At 40.6% G+C, this 16085-nt stretch overlaps 1 protein-coding gene across 1 annotated transcript; it reads left to right on the top strand.

The window, feature by feature from the left end:
- The first annotated feature begins 3701 nt into the window (after positions 1–3701).
- Positions 3702–8018, top strand: LOC116310087 (acidic mammalian chitinase-like). The gene is made up of 12 exons (XM_031726823.2): positions 3702–3832; positions 3906–3965; positions 4059–4085; positions 4193–4397; positions 4716–4772; positions 5031–5196; positions 6204–6328; positions 6440–6563; positions 6660–6842; positions 6959–7075; positions 7171–7303; positions 7698–8018. The coding sequence occupies exons 2-12, from the start codon at positions 3941–3943 to the stop codon at positions 7949–7951; spliced, it is 1416 nt and encodes a 471-aa protein (XP_031582683.2). The 5' UTR covers positions 3702–3832; positions 3906–3940; the 3' UTR covers positions 7952–8018.
- The last annotated feature ends 8067 nt before the right edge of the window (positions 8019–16085 follow it).

Genomic DNA, 16085 nt, shown 5'->3' with positions numbered 1-16085 from the left:
ACAATCTACTGTTAGTGGTATTATAACAAAGTGGAAGCGTTTCGGAATGACAGTAACCCTGCTTTGAATTGTTTGGCAAGCCTAAATCATTTTCTGTCTGGCGACCGTGGCTCAGGGGGTTGGGAAGCGTATCTGCATTGTAAAGCGCTTTGGGTGCCTTGAAAAGCGCTACATGAAATCCAATCCATTAATCCAATGGACAAGTCTAGGTTTGGTGATTGCCAGGAGAATGGTAATTGTCTGACTGCATTGTGCCAAGTACAAAGTTTGGCAGAGGGAGGACTGTGGTGTGGGGTTGCTTTCCAGGAGTTGGGCTTGGCCCCTTAGTTCCAATGAAAGGAAATGTTAATGCTCTGGCATACCTACACCTACATGTTAGACAACTTCAAGCTCCCAAATTTGTGGGAACAGTTTGGGGATGGCCCCTTCCTGTCCCAATATGACTGCACACTATTACACAAGCAAGGTCTAAAAAAACATGGACGAATAAGTTTGGAGTGGAAAAACCCCACAGAGTCCTGATCTCATTCCAATAGCATACCTGATGATTTAGAGTGGAGACTGTGAGCCAGGGTCTTCTCGTCCAACATCAGTGCCTCGCCACACAAGTGTGCTTCTGGAAGAAAAATTCCTATAAACACACACCTAAATGTTGTGGAAAGCATTCCCAGAAAAATTGAAGCTGTTGTGGCTGCAAAGGGTGGCCCGACATTACAATAAGCCCTGTGGATTAAGAATGGGATATCATTTAAATTTATATGCATGCAAAGGCAGATGAGCAAATATGTTTGGCAATATAATCTAAGTTGCAGGTTTATCAGTCAAGCAATCATATATTAAACAAACAGAACATATATCATATGTTCTGTTTGTGTTCTGCATTTTATTTTATTTTTTGAAGATTTATTTTTAAGCACCTTTTTCATTTTACTTTACACACTTTCTTTCCCTTTAAGTGAAAGTTAACACCCTAAAATCTATGTGTAACATCGAGGCAGACTGCAGAAATTCTAAGGTTTGTAATGAGGGGAAAGCACAGGGGATATTGTGTCATCTAAAAATATAATGTTTCAATAGATGGCCTCACGTTATCTCACAGTGATAAGATAATGTGAAGGAGTGTGCACCAACTCATTGCACAAGCAAGCAAAATCTCTTTGTTTTTTTGAAAATAAAGGGTATATTTTGTTGTTTGAAAACAGTTAATGAAATAAAAATGAAATCTGAAAACAGTCAACAATGATTTGTTGACAATGAAAATATATGCAGCAGGTGGGGGACCAGAATCACTTGTATTTTTCAGCCAAGATTCTCAGCAGTTCTTTTCCACTCATTTGAAAGTTTGTTAGTGGTTTATCACTTGTTCCAGTACACACAAACGTCACACCATTGTAAATCTGTTTATTGCACAGGATACTGTGTATTCATCCAAGCCTATTTCAAAATCACATAAATGTTAATTATGGCACTAGCTGTGAAGCCTTTTCATGATGAAAGGTCATGGCCACTCTTCAACAAAGGAGAGATATAAAATAATCAACGTGGTTAATCTTAGAATGGAGATGGGCACTTCTATATTGTTATTTCATGATGTTTCTCAGTTATGATCATCTTTTTTTATTATTGTCACGTAGCTGACAAACATTGGGTGATTATTATTTTTCATACTTCATCTATTATGTTTACGCATCAGTCATTTTACTTCATCACAAAATGCACCCATATAATTGATGTACTTTATATTATCATATAATTGTGCTTTAGTTGCTTTAATTTTTTAATTTTTTAGTTACCACTGAAAACTAATGCTTTTCCATGACAACTGACATCTATTGTTCATCTTATTATTATAATGAAGACAAAAAGCTGACATACAGATGCTGTATACTTGGGTCTACAAAACTTCAGACATTAAAAAAAGGCTTCTTTTCAGGGATCAAACCACCAACCTTCCACCAAACGTTATTATTGAAACAATAATACCAAAGGTCATCCACGAACAAACTCCAACCCAACTAAAAGAAGAGGGGTTAAGTAAAAACAAGAGATTTTTTAAAATAAATTCAAACTTTTATCATTAGTACAGTCATAAACCAGGTAGAAATTATTTTTTATCTTGTATTATGAGAATGAACTTCAAATGTTGAAAAAACATGAAGGAATAAATACTTCCTCCACTGACTCATTTTAGGACTGACTTTAATCTCGAAATGTGCTTGACATTTCAATCTTATTCTGAGGAGCTTAACTTTTTTTAATAATAAATAATCATGGTGCATGTTTGTGTGTGTACTTAATAGTTATGGAAATTCAAGGTTTTTAATGTCCAAATCTAATTCATCATTTAAAAAAGTTATATATTTACTGCTGGAACATGAAGGCATAACAATATTATATGTATCCAAAACAAAAATAATATCAGGTATCAATTAATGAATGACCATGAAACCAATTGAGCGTTTCCTTGGCTGTGTGTGGGATCACTGTCTTGCTGAAACGTCCACCCTCGTTTCATCTTCATTATCCTGGTAGATGGCAGCTAATTTTTATCAACAATGTTTCACTACACTTTTCCATTCATCTTTTCTTCAGTTAAATTAAGTGTCTCACTGCCGTGTGCTGAAAAACAGCCCCACACCATGATGTTCCCACCTCCAAACTTCACTGTTCTTATGGAGTGCAGTGCAGTGCTTTTTGACACCCAAACATTGTGTGTATTATGGCATCCGAAATGTTGTTCAGCAAAGTTTAAATGTGCTTCAACATGCTTTTTCTTCAGCAATGGAGTCTTATGCAGTGAGCATACCAGCCATGGTGGTAGAGTGTGTAACTTATTGTTTTCTTTGAAACAATTGTACCTGCTGGTTCAGTGTCTTTCTATAGGTGTCCACAAGTGGCCCTTGGCTCTTGGAAAACTTTTCTGATATTTCTTTTCACTCCTCTGTCTGAAATTTTGCAGGGAGCACGTGGTCGTAACCATAACCCACTTTACAGTAAAATTATGTTCTTTCCACTTCTGGATTATGCCCCCAACATTGCTTACTAGAGCCTTCAGTAGCTTAGAAATTCTTCTGTAACCAGTGCTATCAGTATGTCTTCAGATAACTTATTGGTTTTACCTATCATGAGGTGTTTCTTGTATGACACCTTGGTAACAAGACAACCTTTATAGGCCATCAGTTGGGATTGAACCAGCTGATATTAATTCTTGCTAAGTGTTAGAATTGCTTTCTAGTTACTGATAGATTTCACAGACTGTCATGACTGTTTTTTTGCAACTTCCTTTCTGTGTGTATTCAATACTTTTTCCCCTGTATTATTTCTCATTATTTCACATAATGTATGGGCATCTATGGTTTGATTTCTTTGCATGTGTGGATTGAATGGGTTGTTAGCGACATCTGACAAGAATTTCATATCATTAGCACCTTTAGAAATATATTTACTTAGAAAATTGGTGACATGTTCTATACTTACTGTACCCCCTGTATGTAATATAATATATAATGATATGATATATGACCAGTGACCCAAGGTACACCAGGTTCATATACGTGCCACATTGAGTAAATTATTGCCTACATATAGCTAAGACTAAGCACTCTCTTATCAAAGCATGTCCTAATAATCAGTACACTTATGACCTGGATTTACGAAAGACTGCTATATTGTCTTTGTGTTCACAGAACAATCAGGTGTATAAAAGGCCAAACTTTGTTGCAGCGGTTTGGGTCTTTCTTCTACTTTAACAGTAAATGAACAAGGGACACAGCCTCTTGGAATTATTCTTTCTTAATTGTTGTTTCCTTTGTTTTTGTTTTTTTGGTGGTAGGTAGGTTGGTGGGAGGTTGTAACTTTTATAGTGTTGCTTGATTTATAGAACTGACAGCATTTTTTCCTCTTAGAGTCATCAAGTGAAATATTAAGAAGGGAATCTAAGATGTTTAGGCTCACAGTTCTAGCAGGTATTTTGAGAACTTATTGAATGCATACAATGTAAACGTAAACACTGAAGTTTATTTTGATCATGCTTACGCCTACATTCTGTTTTTTCTAAGGTTTGTGCCTGGTGATAAGCCAGCTGGGTAAGTTATGGTTTATTCTGATTTTTTTTTTTAAAGAGATTTTGATCATTACTTGTGTGTCGTTACTGGGATTTGTGATTCTTTAATATTCCTTTGCTTCAACACAGGATCTGCCAACAGGATGGAATGTTACTTCACCAACTGGTCCCAGTACAGGCCTGGAGATGGGAAATTTATGCCACAAAATGTGGACCCTTTCCTATGCACCACCCTCATCTATGCATTCTCCATCATCAACTACAACAATGAGCTGGTTACCTACGAGTGGAATGACGAAGTTCTCTACAAGTCTTTCAATGATCTGAAGACCAAGTAAGTAGATATTATCTTAACACATAGAGATCAGAGGTAAAGCAAAACACAGTACCTCTTGAGCATATAGTGTCTTTAAGAGTTTTCCACAAAGATATTACAGTTACTTTACTCGCCTCTGTCAGTGCGCCCCAGGGTGGCTGTGGCTACAACGTAGCTTGCCATCACCAGTGTGTGAATGTGTGTATGAATGGGTAGATGACTGGATATGTAAAGCGCTTTGGGGTCCTTAGGGACTATTAAAGCGCTATATAAATACAGGCCATTTACCATTTACCATTTACTTTAATGATATTACAAGTTTTCTGCTGTTTCCAGGAATCCTCACCTGAAGACTCTCTTGGCCGTTGGTGGATGGAACTTTGGGTCAACACAGTAAGTAATACTTTATTATTATCATTATTATTATTACATTATTTTACATTAGGACAATGGTAGGTAGCTAACCAAATATCGTGTGTAAGCCATCAGTCTGAATCAAATCAAAATCAAAAAGAAGTTTTCATTATTAAACACAGCAGACATTAATCACAATTCTCCTGTTAAATACATAAAGAGGTAAGCAGATTTGGCCTTAAAGGTTAAGTACTAACTTGGTAAACTTTTAGTATATAGCATTTATATTTTTTGCAGGTTCTCCATCATGGTTTCTACTGCAGCTAATCGTCAGAAGTTCATCCAGTCTACTATCAAATTTCTGAGGTCTCATGGATTTGACGGTCTGGATTTGGACTGGGAGTACCCTGGATCCCGTGGAAGTCCTCCTGAGGACAAACAGAGGTTTACTCTGCTCTGCAGGGTGGGTATAGTTCTCCACTTTTTAAAATCTACATCTCATTGATGTAGTTTTGTTTATTTTAAACTGGACTCCATTCTTCAATTCAATTCAATTCAATTCAATTTAGTTCAATTTCAATTCAGTTTTATTTATACAAATCACAACAACAGTCGCCTCAAGGCACTTTATATTGTAAGGTAGACCCTACAGGCGATCGTGGCTCAAGAGTTGGCAGTTCGCCTTGTAATCGGAAGGTTGCCGGTTTGAGCCCCGGCTTGGACAGTCTCGGTCGTTGTGTCCTTGGGCAAGACGCTTCACCCGTTTCCTACTGGTGGTGGTCAGAGGGCCCGGTGGCGCCAGTGTCCGGCAGCCTCGCCTCTGTCAGTGCGCAGCTGTGGCTACAACGTAGCTTGCCATCACCAGTGTGTGAATGGGTGGATGACTGGATGTGTAAAGCACTTTGGGGTCCTTAGGGACTAAGTAAAGCGCTATATAAATACAAGCCATTTACAATAATACATACAGAGAAAAACCCAACAATCATATGACCCCCTATGAACAAGCACTTTGGTGACAGTGGGAAGGAAAAACTCCCTTTTAACAGGAAGAAACCTCCGGCAGAACCAGGCACAGGGAGGGGCGGGGCCATCTGCTGCGACCGGTTGGGGTGAGAGAAGGAAGACAGGACAAAGACATGCTGTGGAAGAGAGCCAGAGATTAATAACAAGTATGATTCAGTGCAGAGAGGTCTATTAACACATACTGAATGAAGAAGAAACACTCAGTGCATCATGGGAATCCCCCAGCAGCCTACACCTATTGTAGCATAATTAAGGGAGGATTCAAGGTCACCTGGTCCAGCCCTAACTATATGCTTTAGCAAAAAGGAAAGTTTGAAGCCTAATCTTAAAAGTGGAGATAGTATCCGTCTCCTGAATCCAAACTGGAAGCTGGTTCCATAGAAGAGGGGCCTGAACACTCCCATTCTACTTTTAATTCTTACACTATTATGTGGTGCACTTTTATAGGAACTTGTTGCTGCCTATGCAGCTGAAGCCCAAGCTACCGGCAATCCCCAGCTCATGCTAACTGCTGCCGTTGCTGCTGGAAAAGGAACCATTGATGCCGGATATGAGATCGCTGAGATAGCCAAGTGAGTGTTCTGCTTTATAAACCATCTTACTTCCACTACTACTTTTAGAAATCTGACAGTTGTGCACTGTAAGCATGCAAGTCACTATTTATGTTTATTTCCTTATTGTAGAGAATTAGATTTTATCAACGTGATGACCTACGACTTCCATGGAACTTGGGAGCAATTCACTGGACACAACAGCCCTCTGTACCGTGGATCTCAGGACTTTGGTGACCTTATCTATTTCAATGTTGTAAGTAAGCAGAGAAACTGAAATAAAATTTATTTAAGAGGTATCTGTAACTTTAACAGGTAACTTCTTACAAACTCAAACTTCAAACCTGTATAGGACTATGCCATGAAATATTGGAGAGACAATGGCACCCCACTGGAGAAGCTGAGAATGGGATTTGCATCTTATGGTCGTACCTTCCGTCTGACATCATCAAACACTGGTGTTGGTGCCCCAGTTAGTGGCCCAGCATCAGCTGGTCCATACACCCGTGAAGCTGGATTCTGGTCTTATTATGAGGTACATTTCTTAACGCTGGAATTTCTTCATTACCTTATGATGTATAGTGTCAGTTGCTTTGATATCTAATGATATCTATAAAAAGACAAATGTTAACCATGTAGTCTGTGGTTTAGATCTGTACCTTCGTGAAAGGCACCACCATTAACTGGATTGAAGACCAGAAAGTCCCCTATGCTTGCAAAAACAATGAGTGGGTAGGATTTGACAACAAGGAGAGCTATGAAACCAAGGTAAGTGAGAAAGCTTGTATCATTTCTGTATGTTAAACACATTTATGTGTGTACAAGGTAGTGATATCAATGTCTGTTTAATTTTTCTCCAATAGGTACGTTACCTGAAAGATCAGAAGTTTGGCGGTGCCTTTGTGTGGGCCCTTGATTTGGATGACTTTGCGGGAAAATTCTGTGCGGAGGGTGCCCATCCCCTGCTCTCTCATCTCCGCAGCCTTCTTGATATTGGTATGCCCAAAGGAGATTTATGCACATGATTTCTTTTAGTCTTTATATATTTAATAAATTAGTGTGGAACTGGTATCATAAGAGCCTCTGAAATTTAGATAAGATGTTACTACAGCAATAAAAATACAAATACCATGCATGTTCAATACAGTTTTGAGCTAGTAAAACTGTTGTAAGAGGGCTGAAAATATTATTCATTCAACAGTTGGTAATTAAGAAATTGACGGTGCTGTCAACACAAAACCATTAAAATTCATGTTAATAGGTCAACAGTGGGTAAGGTTAGGGTGAGGTTGTGTTTTTACCAGTTACGCATTTAGGCAGTCATAGTTATAGATAAACATGAATGAAAAACCTTCAGTAACATATATTTCCTTCGATCTGTATTGTCAAGAGCTTCCCCCAATGCCCTCAACCACCACCCCAAAACCTGGAGCTAGCACCACTTCTCCAACCACTACCACCACCACCACTACTACTACCCATGCCCCAGGAACTGGATTCTGCAACGGGAAACCTGATGGCCTATATCCCCACCCAGATGACAAAGCCACCTTCTACATGTGTGCTGGTGGCGTAACCCACGTGAGGCAGTGTGGAGCTGGATCTGTCTTTGATGACAATTGCAAATGCTGTAACTGGCCTTGAGCCTGGAGCAGAGGCACTGTGTATAACTTCTAGTGCAAACATCATCTATTAAAAAGACTAAAACGTATCAATGTATCCTCTATGTATACATTCATTCACCTATATAACTCAGGTCCTATGATAGATAGATAGATTTGCCATTTACTGGGTATGAGTCACGTCATCAAAATTGGAGGTCTCAGTTCAGACATAATTAGCCTAATAGTGATTATGTCTTGTACAAAAATCAAAGTAAAAACAATTTTATAGTAGTCAGCTTTGAATAAAGTGTGAATTACTGCTTAGAATTTCTAACCTTGCAAAATACATTATATTGCCAAAAGTATGTTCGTCTGCCTTCACATGCATATGAACTTGAATGACATCCTATTCTTAAGCCAAAGAAGTTCAATACAATGTTGACTCACCCTTTGCAGCTATAAAACCTTCAACCCTTCTGGGAAAGTTTTCCACAAGGTTTAGTAGTGTATTTATGTTAATTTTTCACTATTTGTCTCGAAGCACATTTGTGAGGTCAGACACTGTTAGATAAGAAGCTCTGCTCTAATTCAACCCAAAGGTGTTCTATCGGGTTTCAGTCAGGACTCTGTGTAGTTCAGTAAAGTTCTTCCACACCAAATTTGCTCATCCATGTCTTTATGAACCTTACTTTGCGCACTGGTGCAAAGTCATGTTGAAACAGGAAGGTACAGTGGCTTTGAGAGGCCAAATTGACTGTAACTTAAGAAAACACCAGCAAATAGAAAAAAGCTGCAAAAGGACACAAAACTCCAAAACATGCTAAGTATTGCTCTGGGAGACACTGGGAAACACTCAAGAGATAATACTTTCTGCACTGGCTGTTATTATTTTAATTCCAACTAGTTTTGTAAGAAAATAAAATGATGAGGGCAAGACTTGTTCACATGTTTGGTGTTTGAACTTTTCAGATCTGTATTCATGTATAATCAAATTGTGTCATAAAAAAAAGAATTTGTTTGTAGTTGGGAAATTATAGACATCTGGTTACATATGACTGATAAATCTACATTTCTGAAAGCATTTCTGTTTGTGGTGGATCTGACTGGGAAGAGGTCGTGTTTTATGTATACATTCATATTTTTTTTCCCCCCCAGTATTAACGTTATCATGTTTGCTTTTGAGTTATAAACAAAGATAAACTAATAAAGAGCCTCTTACTGTCTCCCTCACTTTCCCCCTTTTCAGCCAAATCATTTGTTCAGCATTTGTTCAAGTACCCTGAAGGTAAAGAGCCTGAAAGGAGGATGTTTCCAACATCCAAAAAGAAATAAATGAAAACAGTAAAGGTATAAAAATGATTTGAAAATTTTAATTTGTTGTCTGACACCAGGTTTTCAACCTGTGACCACCATCTTTTTTTCTGATATGTAATCTAGATTTCTGCTGGGATCATGAACAAAAAGGGTACCACCCATTATGTCACTCCTTTCTGACAGAGTGGTAGGTAAATCTTACAGCTTTTAATTTGTATATCTTGAATTTAGTACAGAAGTATTATTGGCACTTTGGCTCTGACAGAGGTGGTTGGATCTTTCTCCCTCTCCCTCACCCTATCTTTCCTGCTTGGCTTCTCATGTCCTTGTCTAGTCTCGTCTAACTCCAACTCTCAGAGAGTCTCTCAGTCTTGTTTTCTAAAACCTAAAGAATTTTGGATTTGATCAACTAGTCTCTCAACGCAATTGACACGCTCTTCTCAACTAGAAGGGTGGGTTCGGGAGAGCCCAACTGTCGTGCAGGGACGTTTCCTGCCGGATACACGATGGATGAATTGCAGCATTGGTGCATCGTGTGCATGGCGGGACTTTCGATTGAGGACATTGAAGATTTATACCCATTCGGAACCATGATAACAGGGTTCTTGCTGATCGGAACTGGCTTGGCCCTGGCTTATCGAAGAAAGCAGTTATGGCTGTTCAAAACCCCACAAGGCTGGCCGCTATGATCAAAGCGATGGGAAGGGCTGTGAGTACTCAGACTGTGCTTATTGAACGCAACATGGATAAGATCTTGGAGAAGCTCACGGATCTAATGTCCATCACTGGTCGTGACGGACATTAGGTCGGATGTAAAATATGAATGCAGTTGTTCGCACTAATTCAAACAACCATCATTTCTCTCATGCGGCTACCCACGTCGCTGCTAGAAGGCCCCAAGGCCGAGGCTGGCTGAAATAACAAATTCTTCTCCTTGATAACAGGACTGTGTTTTGACTCTCTGTGCCACACCCTTCAAGGCCACCTGGGTCGGCTGGAGGACTCTTTATTTTCACTTAACCAGGTGAAAGGACACTCTCTCAGTTGAACACAGGATACACATACAAATGCACACACGCACGTACATAGACACCCCCACTTTCTGGTTTCTGTCTGTGTTCCTTAGTTGATCCGTCTCTCCTGTCTGCTGTATCCACTTGTCAAGTCCGCGTCTCTGTGTTGTTTCCTGTTTTACTTTGAAGTCCGTGTCTCAGGTTATTGTATCAGGTTTTGCTTCCCCTGTCTCGTTAGCCCTGATTTGTCCCAGCTGTGTTTCCCTTCTGTCTGTCATTCACTGATTGCTCCCTCTGTGTATTTAAGCCCTGTGTTTTCCTCTTTCCTGTGTCGTGATCTACTCTCATTCTGTGCTGTGTGTTCTGTGTGCTAGCCTGCCAGTTAAGTTTTTGGTATTTTTTCAGTTTAGTTATGGTTTTCAGCAATAAAACTGGTTCAAGTCTACTTTTTGTCTCCAAGAGTCTGCACTTTGGGTCCACCATTCCTGCCTGCAGACAGCCCTCACTTGACACATTAGATAACCCCTTTCTTAATACATTCTGATCAAGCTGGTTTCATAAAAGGTATTCACTCATCAACAAATACACGTAGATTACTTCATTTAATAGACTACTCATGCAGTAAAAACATTGAAACCACAATATTGTCCCTAGATGCAGAAAAAGCATTTGACAGAGTTAACTGGAAATTTTTATTTGCAACTTCACACAAATGTGGTTTTGGAAACTCATAAACTGGTTAAAAATATTATTTAATTCCCCAACAGCTTGTGTCAGAACAAATGACCAAATATCCTCCAGCTTCTGTCTCTTCTGGGGCACCAGGCAGGGATGCCCACTCTCCCCTTCACTGTTTGCAATTTTTATTGAACCACTAGCAGCAGCAATTAGACACACCCCCTTAGATGAGCCTTGGCTAGATGTAGAACAGGCACTATGCAATAATCTAGAGATTTCAGACCTACCATTACCGATTACCGATTACCACGGGGACCACCGTTACCTTCACCCTCCACATCTGCTCGAGCTCTTCTCTGAGCCCTTGGTATTTCTCCAGGTTCTCGTGTTCCTTCTTCCTGATGTTGCTGTCATTGGAAACCGCTACATCTATCACTATGGCCGCCTTCTTCTGTTTGTCTACCACCACTATGTCCGGTTGGTTAGCCTCCACCATTTTGTCCGTCTGTATCTGGAAGTCCCACAGGATCTTAGCTCGGTCATTCTCCACCACCCTAGGGAGCATCTCCAATTTTAACCTCGGGACTTCCAGGCCGTATTCGGCAGAGATGTTCCTGTACACTATGCCGGCCACTTGGTTATGGCGTTCCATGTATGCCCTGCTTGCTAGCATCTTGCACCCTGCTGTTATGTGCTGGATTGTCTCAGGGGCATCTTTACACAGCCTGCACCTGGGGTCTTGCCTGGTGTGATAGACCCCAGCCTCTATGGATCTTGTACTCAGAGCTTGTTCCTGTGCTGCCATGATTAGTGCCTCTGTGCTGTCTTTCAGTCTGGCTTTGTCCAGCCACTGGTAGGATTTCTGGATATGAGCCACCTCCGCTATCTGCCGGTGGTACATACTGTGCAGGGGGTTGTCCTTCCATGATGCTGCCTCCTCTTCCTCCTCATTCTTGGGTTTCTGCTGCCTGAGGTATTCACTGAGCACGAGGTCGGTTGGGGCCATCTTACTCAAGGTGCTGGACTTGGGGTGCAACCCTCCATGAATGGTCAGGAGCTTCCTTATCTTGATGTCAGCGGCCCTTTATCTTCTACTTTGGCCAGCTTATTATCCCAGCAGGGTACCTGATCACGGGCAGGGCGTAGGTGTTGATATCTTGTACTTACCGTTCAGCTGACTTCTCATTACTTGTGAAGCGAGATCGATCAACTGTAGACCAGACAACAAACGACGGAGGCCCAGAAAAGTACAATCAAACGATGAGTTTATTGACAACGGAGAACAACCATCAGCATATGGCTTATTTGCTCTGACAGAAATACACTGAGTTCTGGTTTTATAGCATAGAGGATCACACCCCCACATACACGTCAATACAGGTCAAAAATACATTATGTCCAGTCATTGTTTACAGACAAGGGTACATCTTGTACATCTCTAATAACTATGAACAGACATATAACTTCTCTTTTTGATAACACCTTCCTTTTAAGGTAATAACTTCAAGCTTCAGGGCCTCTAAGGGCTAATAATGGACCCTCGTCCTCAATCACTAAGTAGACTGAATTGGCGCAGGTCTCAAATAAGAAGCAGAAGACACTTGGGCCTTCGCTCAAGCCTGCTACTAGATTTATGTGTATTGTAAGCATGCATGCAATTAACCTGCTATGTTCTCATCTTCCCTCAACATGTATCACCTGGACACTCTCACCAGTGAAGCTTAAAACCCTCTTGGAAAGAAGATCAACTCTAAACAAGCACAGATATGCAATGTGTATAGAATGAACTCAACCTGTGAATAGAATGAATGTGATGACAAACATATTCAATGCAATATGAACCCTGTAAACAATATTACTGATAAAATAATACTGTAGAACATGTTATTAATGCATTTATCATAAGGCAGAGTATATGGCAGCAATAAAAGAATCTCTAAATCCCAACATTCCCTCTTTTGACATTCCAACAAGGAATGTCACCATAGCTCATGTTGTATCACTCCCTGCCCCACTCTATGGGTTCTAAGTTCATCTGGTAGATGCCCTCAACCCAGCCAGGGTTAGGAACCCTCGCCATTACTTTTACCAACAATCCTCTGACACAAGGAATGATACAACAACTAGCGATGACCAATATTCCCAAAAGTACAGTCAAAGAAAACATCACTGACATAGCCACACCTTTCCATTGTCCAAACACAGATGTCATCCAGGACGCCAGCAGATTTTCGATACCTGAGTGTTCATGCATAGTTTTAGACAAAGTTTTCAAGCCCTCCAGAGCTCGGGTTACTGAGCCATCTTGGGCAGTATTATTAGGGATAAAAGTGCAGCACATGTCTCCGAATATGGCGCACACGCCTCCCTTCTCATGTTAAGGGCCATTCGATTTCCCATCAGCCAACTCGGACCCAATTGTTCTGCGAACCCCATCATGGCATCCCTGGTTAGGTTAGAGAGTCTCAGCAGATTGCAATGAACATAGTTAATGCGATCAACATTCTTATTAGGTGTCACCCAAAGAAATATACTTTCAAATTCTACCACTATCAGATTTACCAGCTTGTACTCATCTGGAACTCCCCTGTGCACTCCAATAGAGTCTATCCAAGCACAGGCAACACAGTCAGATACATGTTGTTCTCTAACATCTTGAGCCACCCAATCAAGCCAGAGGTTACTGTCCTTGAAACCGGTGGCACGCTTTATCAAATCCTTAGGTTTCAGTCTAAAGTAATCTGTTGTCAGAAGTACTCTCCCTTTTGGTTCCTGTTCCTTTTGAGCTACTGTTCCCGAAGTTACCATCTGATCAGTCAGAATGGTGATTAAGCTTTCTGCGAGCGGCTTAGACTTTGCATCAACTAAATTTACCCTAAGCATATCATGGGGTGATTGCAGACCCGTACATCATACGCTCTCCAGCTACTACTAGCTCCTGTACACTTAATGACGTCACACAAATCAAATGTGAATGAGCAGGTAGACCCTTTACCATAATTCAACTCTATGCCATTATTCATGCTGAGACACTCATCACCTTTACCTGACACCTCGCGCTTTTGTCTTTTTACCGATCCTGTTTTAGCAACTACAGTCTCAGGAAGTGCTGGGCTGGACTGGCCTCCGTGTTCAGACAAGTGGTCCAGAGTGCCCTGCAAAATATAGACAATAAACAACACAGCCATAGTTAATATCATTGCATACAATAAACATGTAGTTGTAAGGAACATTCTAATCAGTTTTCTCATTACGTGTCTCTGACTCGTGTGTTTGCATCATGTTATATAAACTTTATATCCTGGAATGAAACTCCCCTGCTTTTGTGGAGTCCTCAACTTGTCACCGCTCCTTTCTGCTGGCGTGGTGACCTTCTGCGCTGCTCCTCTTCTCTCTTCGGCCTCCCAGGTAGACTACTGGTTGGCCCGTTGCACAGGTGAGAGGATTTATTTTGCCTCTGCTCGTTATCACCTGTGTTGGGTGTAGAGGGGTTTTCCTCTACCAACCTCTCATGTGCTGGTACACACTGCGACCAATGATACCAGGTATCGCCTTTCCCTTTTAGTTGACCTGCTGTAGTTGTTCTGGCAACGACCTCATAAGGACCAGTCCAGCGTGGCTCCTTCCACTGCTGGAGTTCCTCGTGGGCTCAAATTCAGTTCCTTGTTTGCAGACTATAGCATAGCCTGCTTTCGATCCTTCTTCATCACGATGACAGCAGCCATCTCTGAACCAATCCTCAGCTCCAGGGATAGGTTCTGCTTTTAAATCTTCCCTAACTTTCCCTTCAACTTCTGCTTTCTTAGTACAATCATGAGGTTCTCCTGAGTGATTCCTTCATGTGTAAATGTCAGATTTGGAGCATCTAAAACTTTACTCAATCTCTGTTGTGCTAATGATGTCATAGTGAACGCCTGCGAGTTCACATATGCCACCACACTATGTGTAGTCAGAACTTTTAGTGGGTGTTCTCTCACTACATGTGCTGTTTTCTATATTATTTTGGCAACCCCTGCTGCATGCTGTATGCATGTAGGGTGCCTTGCTTCTGTTGGACTCAACCTTATGCTGACATACATAAGTACCTGTCTTTCTTTATTCAATCATCTTCCGGGGGTGAGAGACCTCTGCACAGCTCAAACGCCAGTTGCAAGAGCTCTCTAACATTAGAATCATCAGCTGTGACCTATATGGTGTTATTTCGGTACTTTACACGTCACACAGGCTTAAAGGTTGTTTATATGGGGAGTTCCTCTTTTTTGTGTCTATATCTATTAATATGCCTTGTGCACTAAAACTTCCTGTTTTTCAATCTGGCTGAGCTCTTGTTTGTGAGTCAAAGGTGGCCTTGCTCTACAAGCCTTCATTATTAAAGTACATAAAACAGGATAATGAGCAGATACACATTAAAAATATTTCTTTTATTCCTAACACCAGTCCCCCTTTTTCATTTTTCACTTGAGAAATGAACTAATTCCTAATTTATCACATTAAGTTTACTTCAATACAATTCAATTGAATTTTATTTATATAGCACTAAATCACAACAAAAATTGGCTCCAGGCGCTTCATAGATACAGAGAAAAACCCAACAATCTTGTGACCCCCTATGAGCAAGCACTTTGGCAACAGTGGGAAGGAATAACTCCCTTTTAACAGGAAGATAGAACATCAACTCTAAACAAGCACAGTTATGCATTGTGTATAGAATGAACTCAACCTATGAATAGAATGAATGTGATGACAAACATATTCAATGCAATATGAACCCTGTACACAATATTACTGATAAAATAATACTGTAGAACATGTTATTAATGCATTTATCATAAGGCAGAGTATATGGCAGCAATAAAAGAATCTCTAAATCCCAACACTTGCCTGACCCTCTGCATTTTCTAGCGACCTCTTCATGGTTTCAAGCTTGGCTATAATTCTATCATTCAGGTCAGTTCCTCTCGCACTCAATGATCCTTCTTCTATCGCACTTGGGGCTTGGTACCCGATCTTGACCTGGCGTCCTAGCTCCCCCTTGCCGTAGCATTTGTGTTGTACCTCGTTAATCTCTAGCTGTGAGAGTAGTCCCTTCTTTTGAATGTTGGAACACTGAGCTGCTAGTTGTTTTGCTGTCAATGTGGATGTTGGGTATCGAAGATTCCATAGGTCCCT

The sequence above is a fragment of the Oreochromis aureus genome, linkage group 5 (genome assembly GCF_013358895.1).
Source record: "Oreochromis aureus strain Israel breed Guangdong linkage group 5, ZZ_aureus, whole genome shotgun sequence".
Classification (NCBI taxonomy): domain Eukaryota; kingdom Metazoa; phylum Chordata; class Actinopteri; order Cichliformes; family Cichlidae; genus Oreochromis; species Oreochromis aureus.
This window is presented reverse-complemented; position numbering and strand designations above follow the sequence as displayed.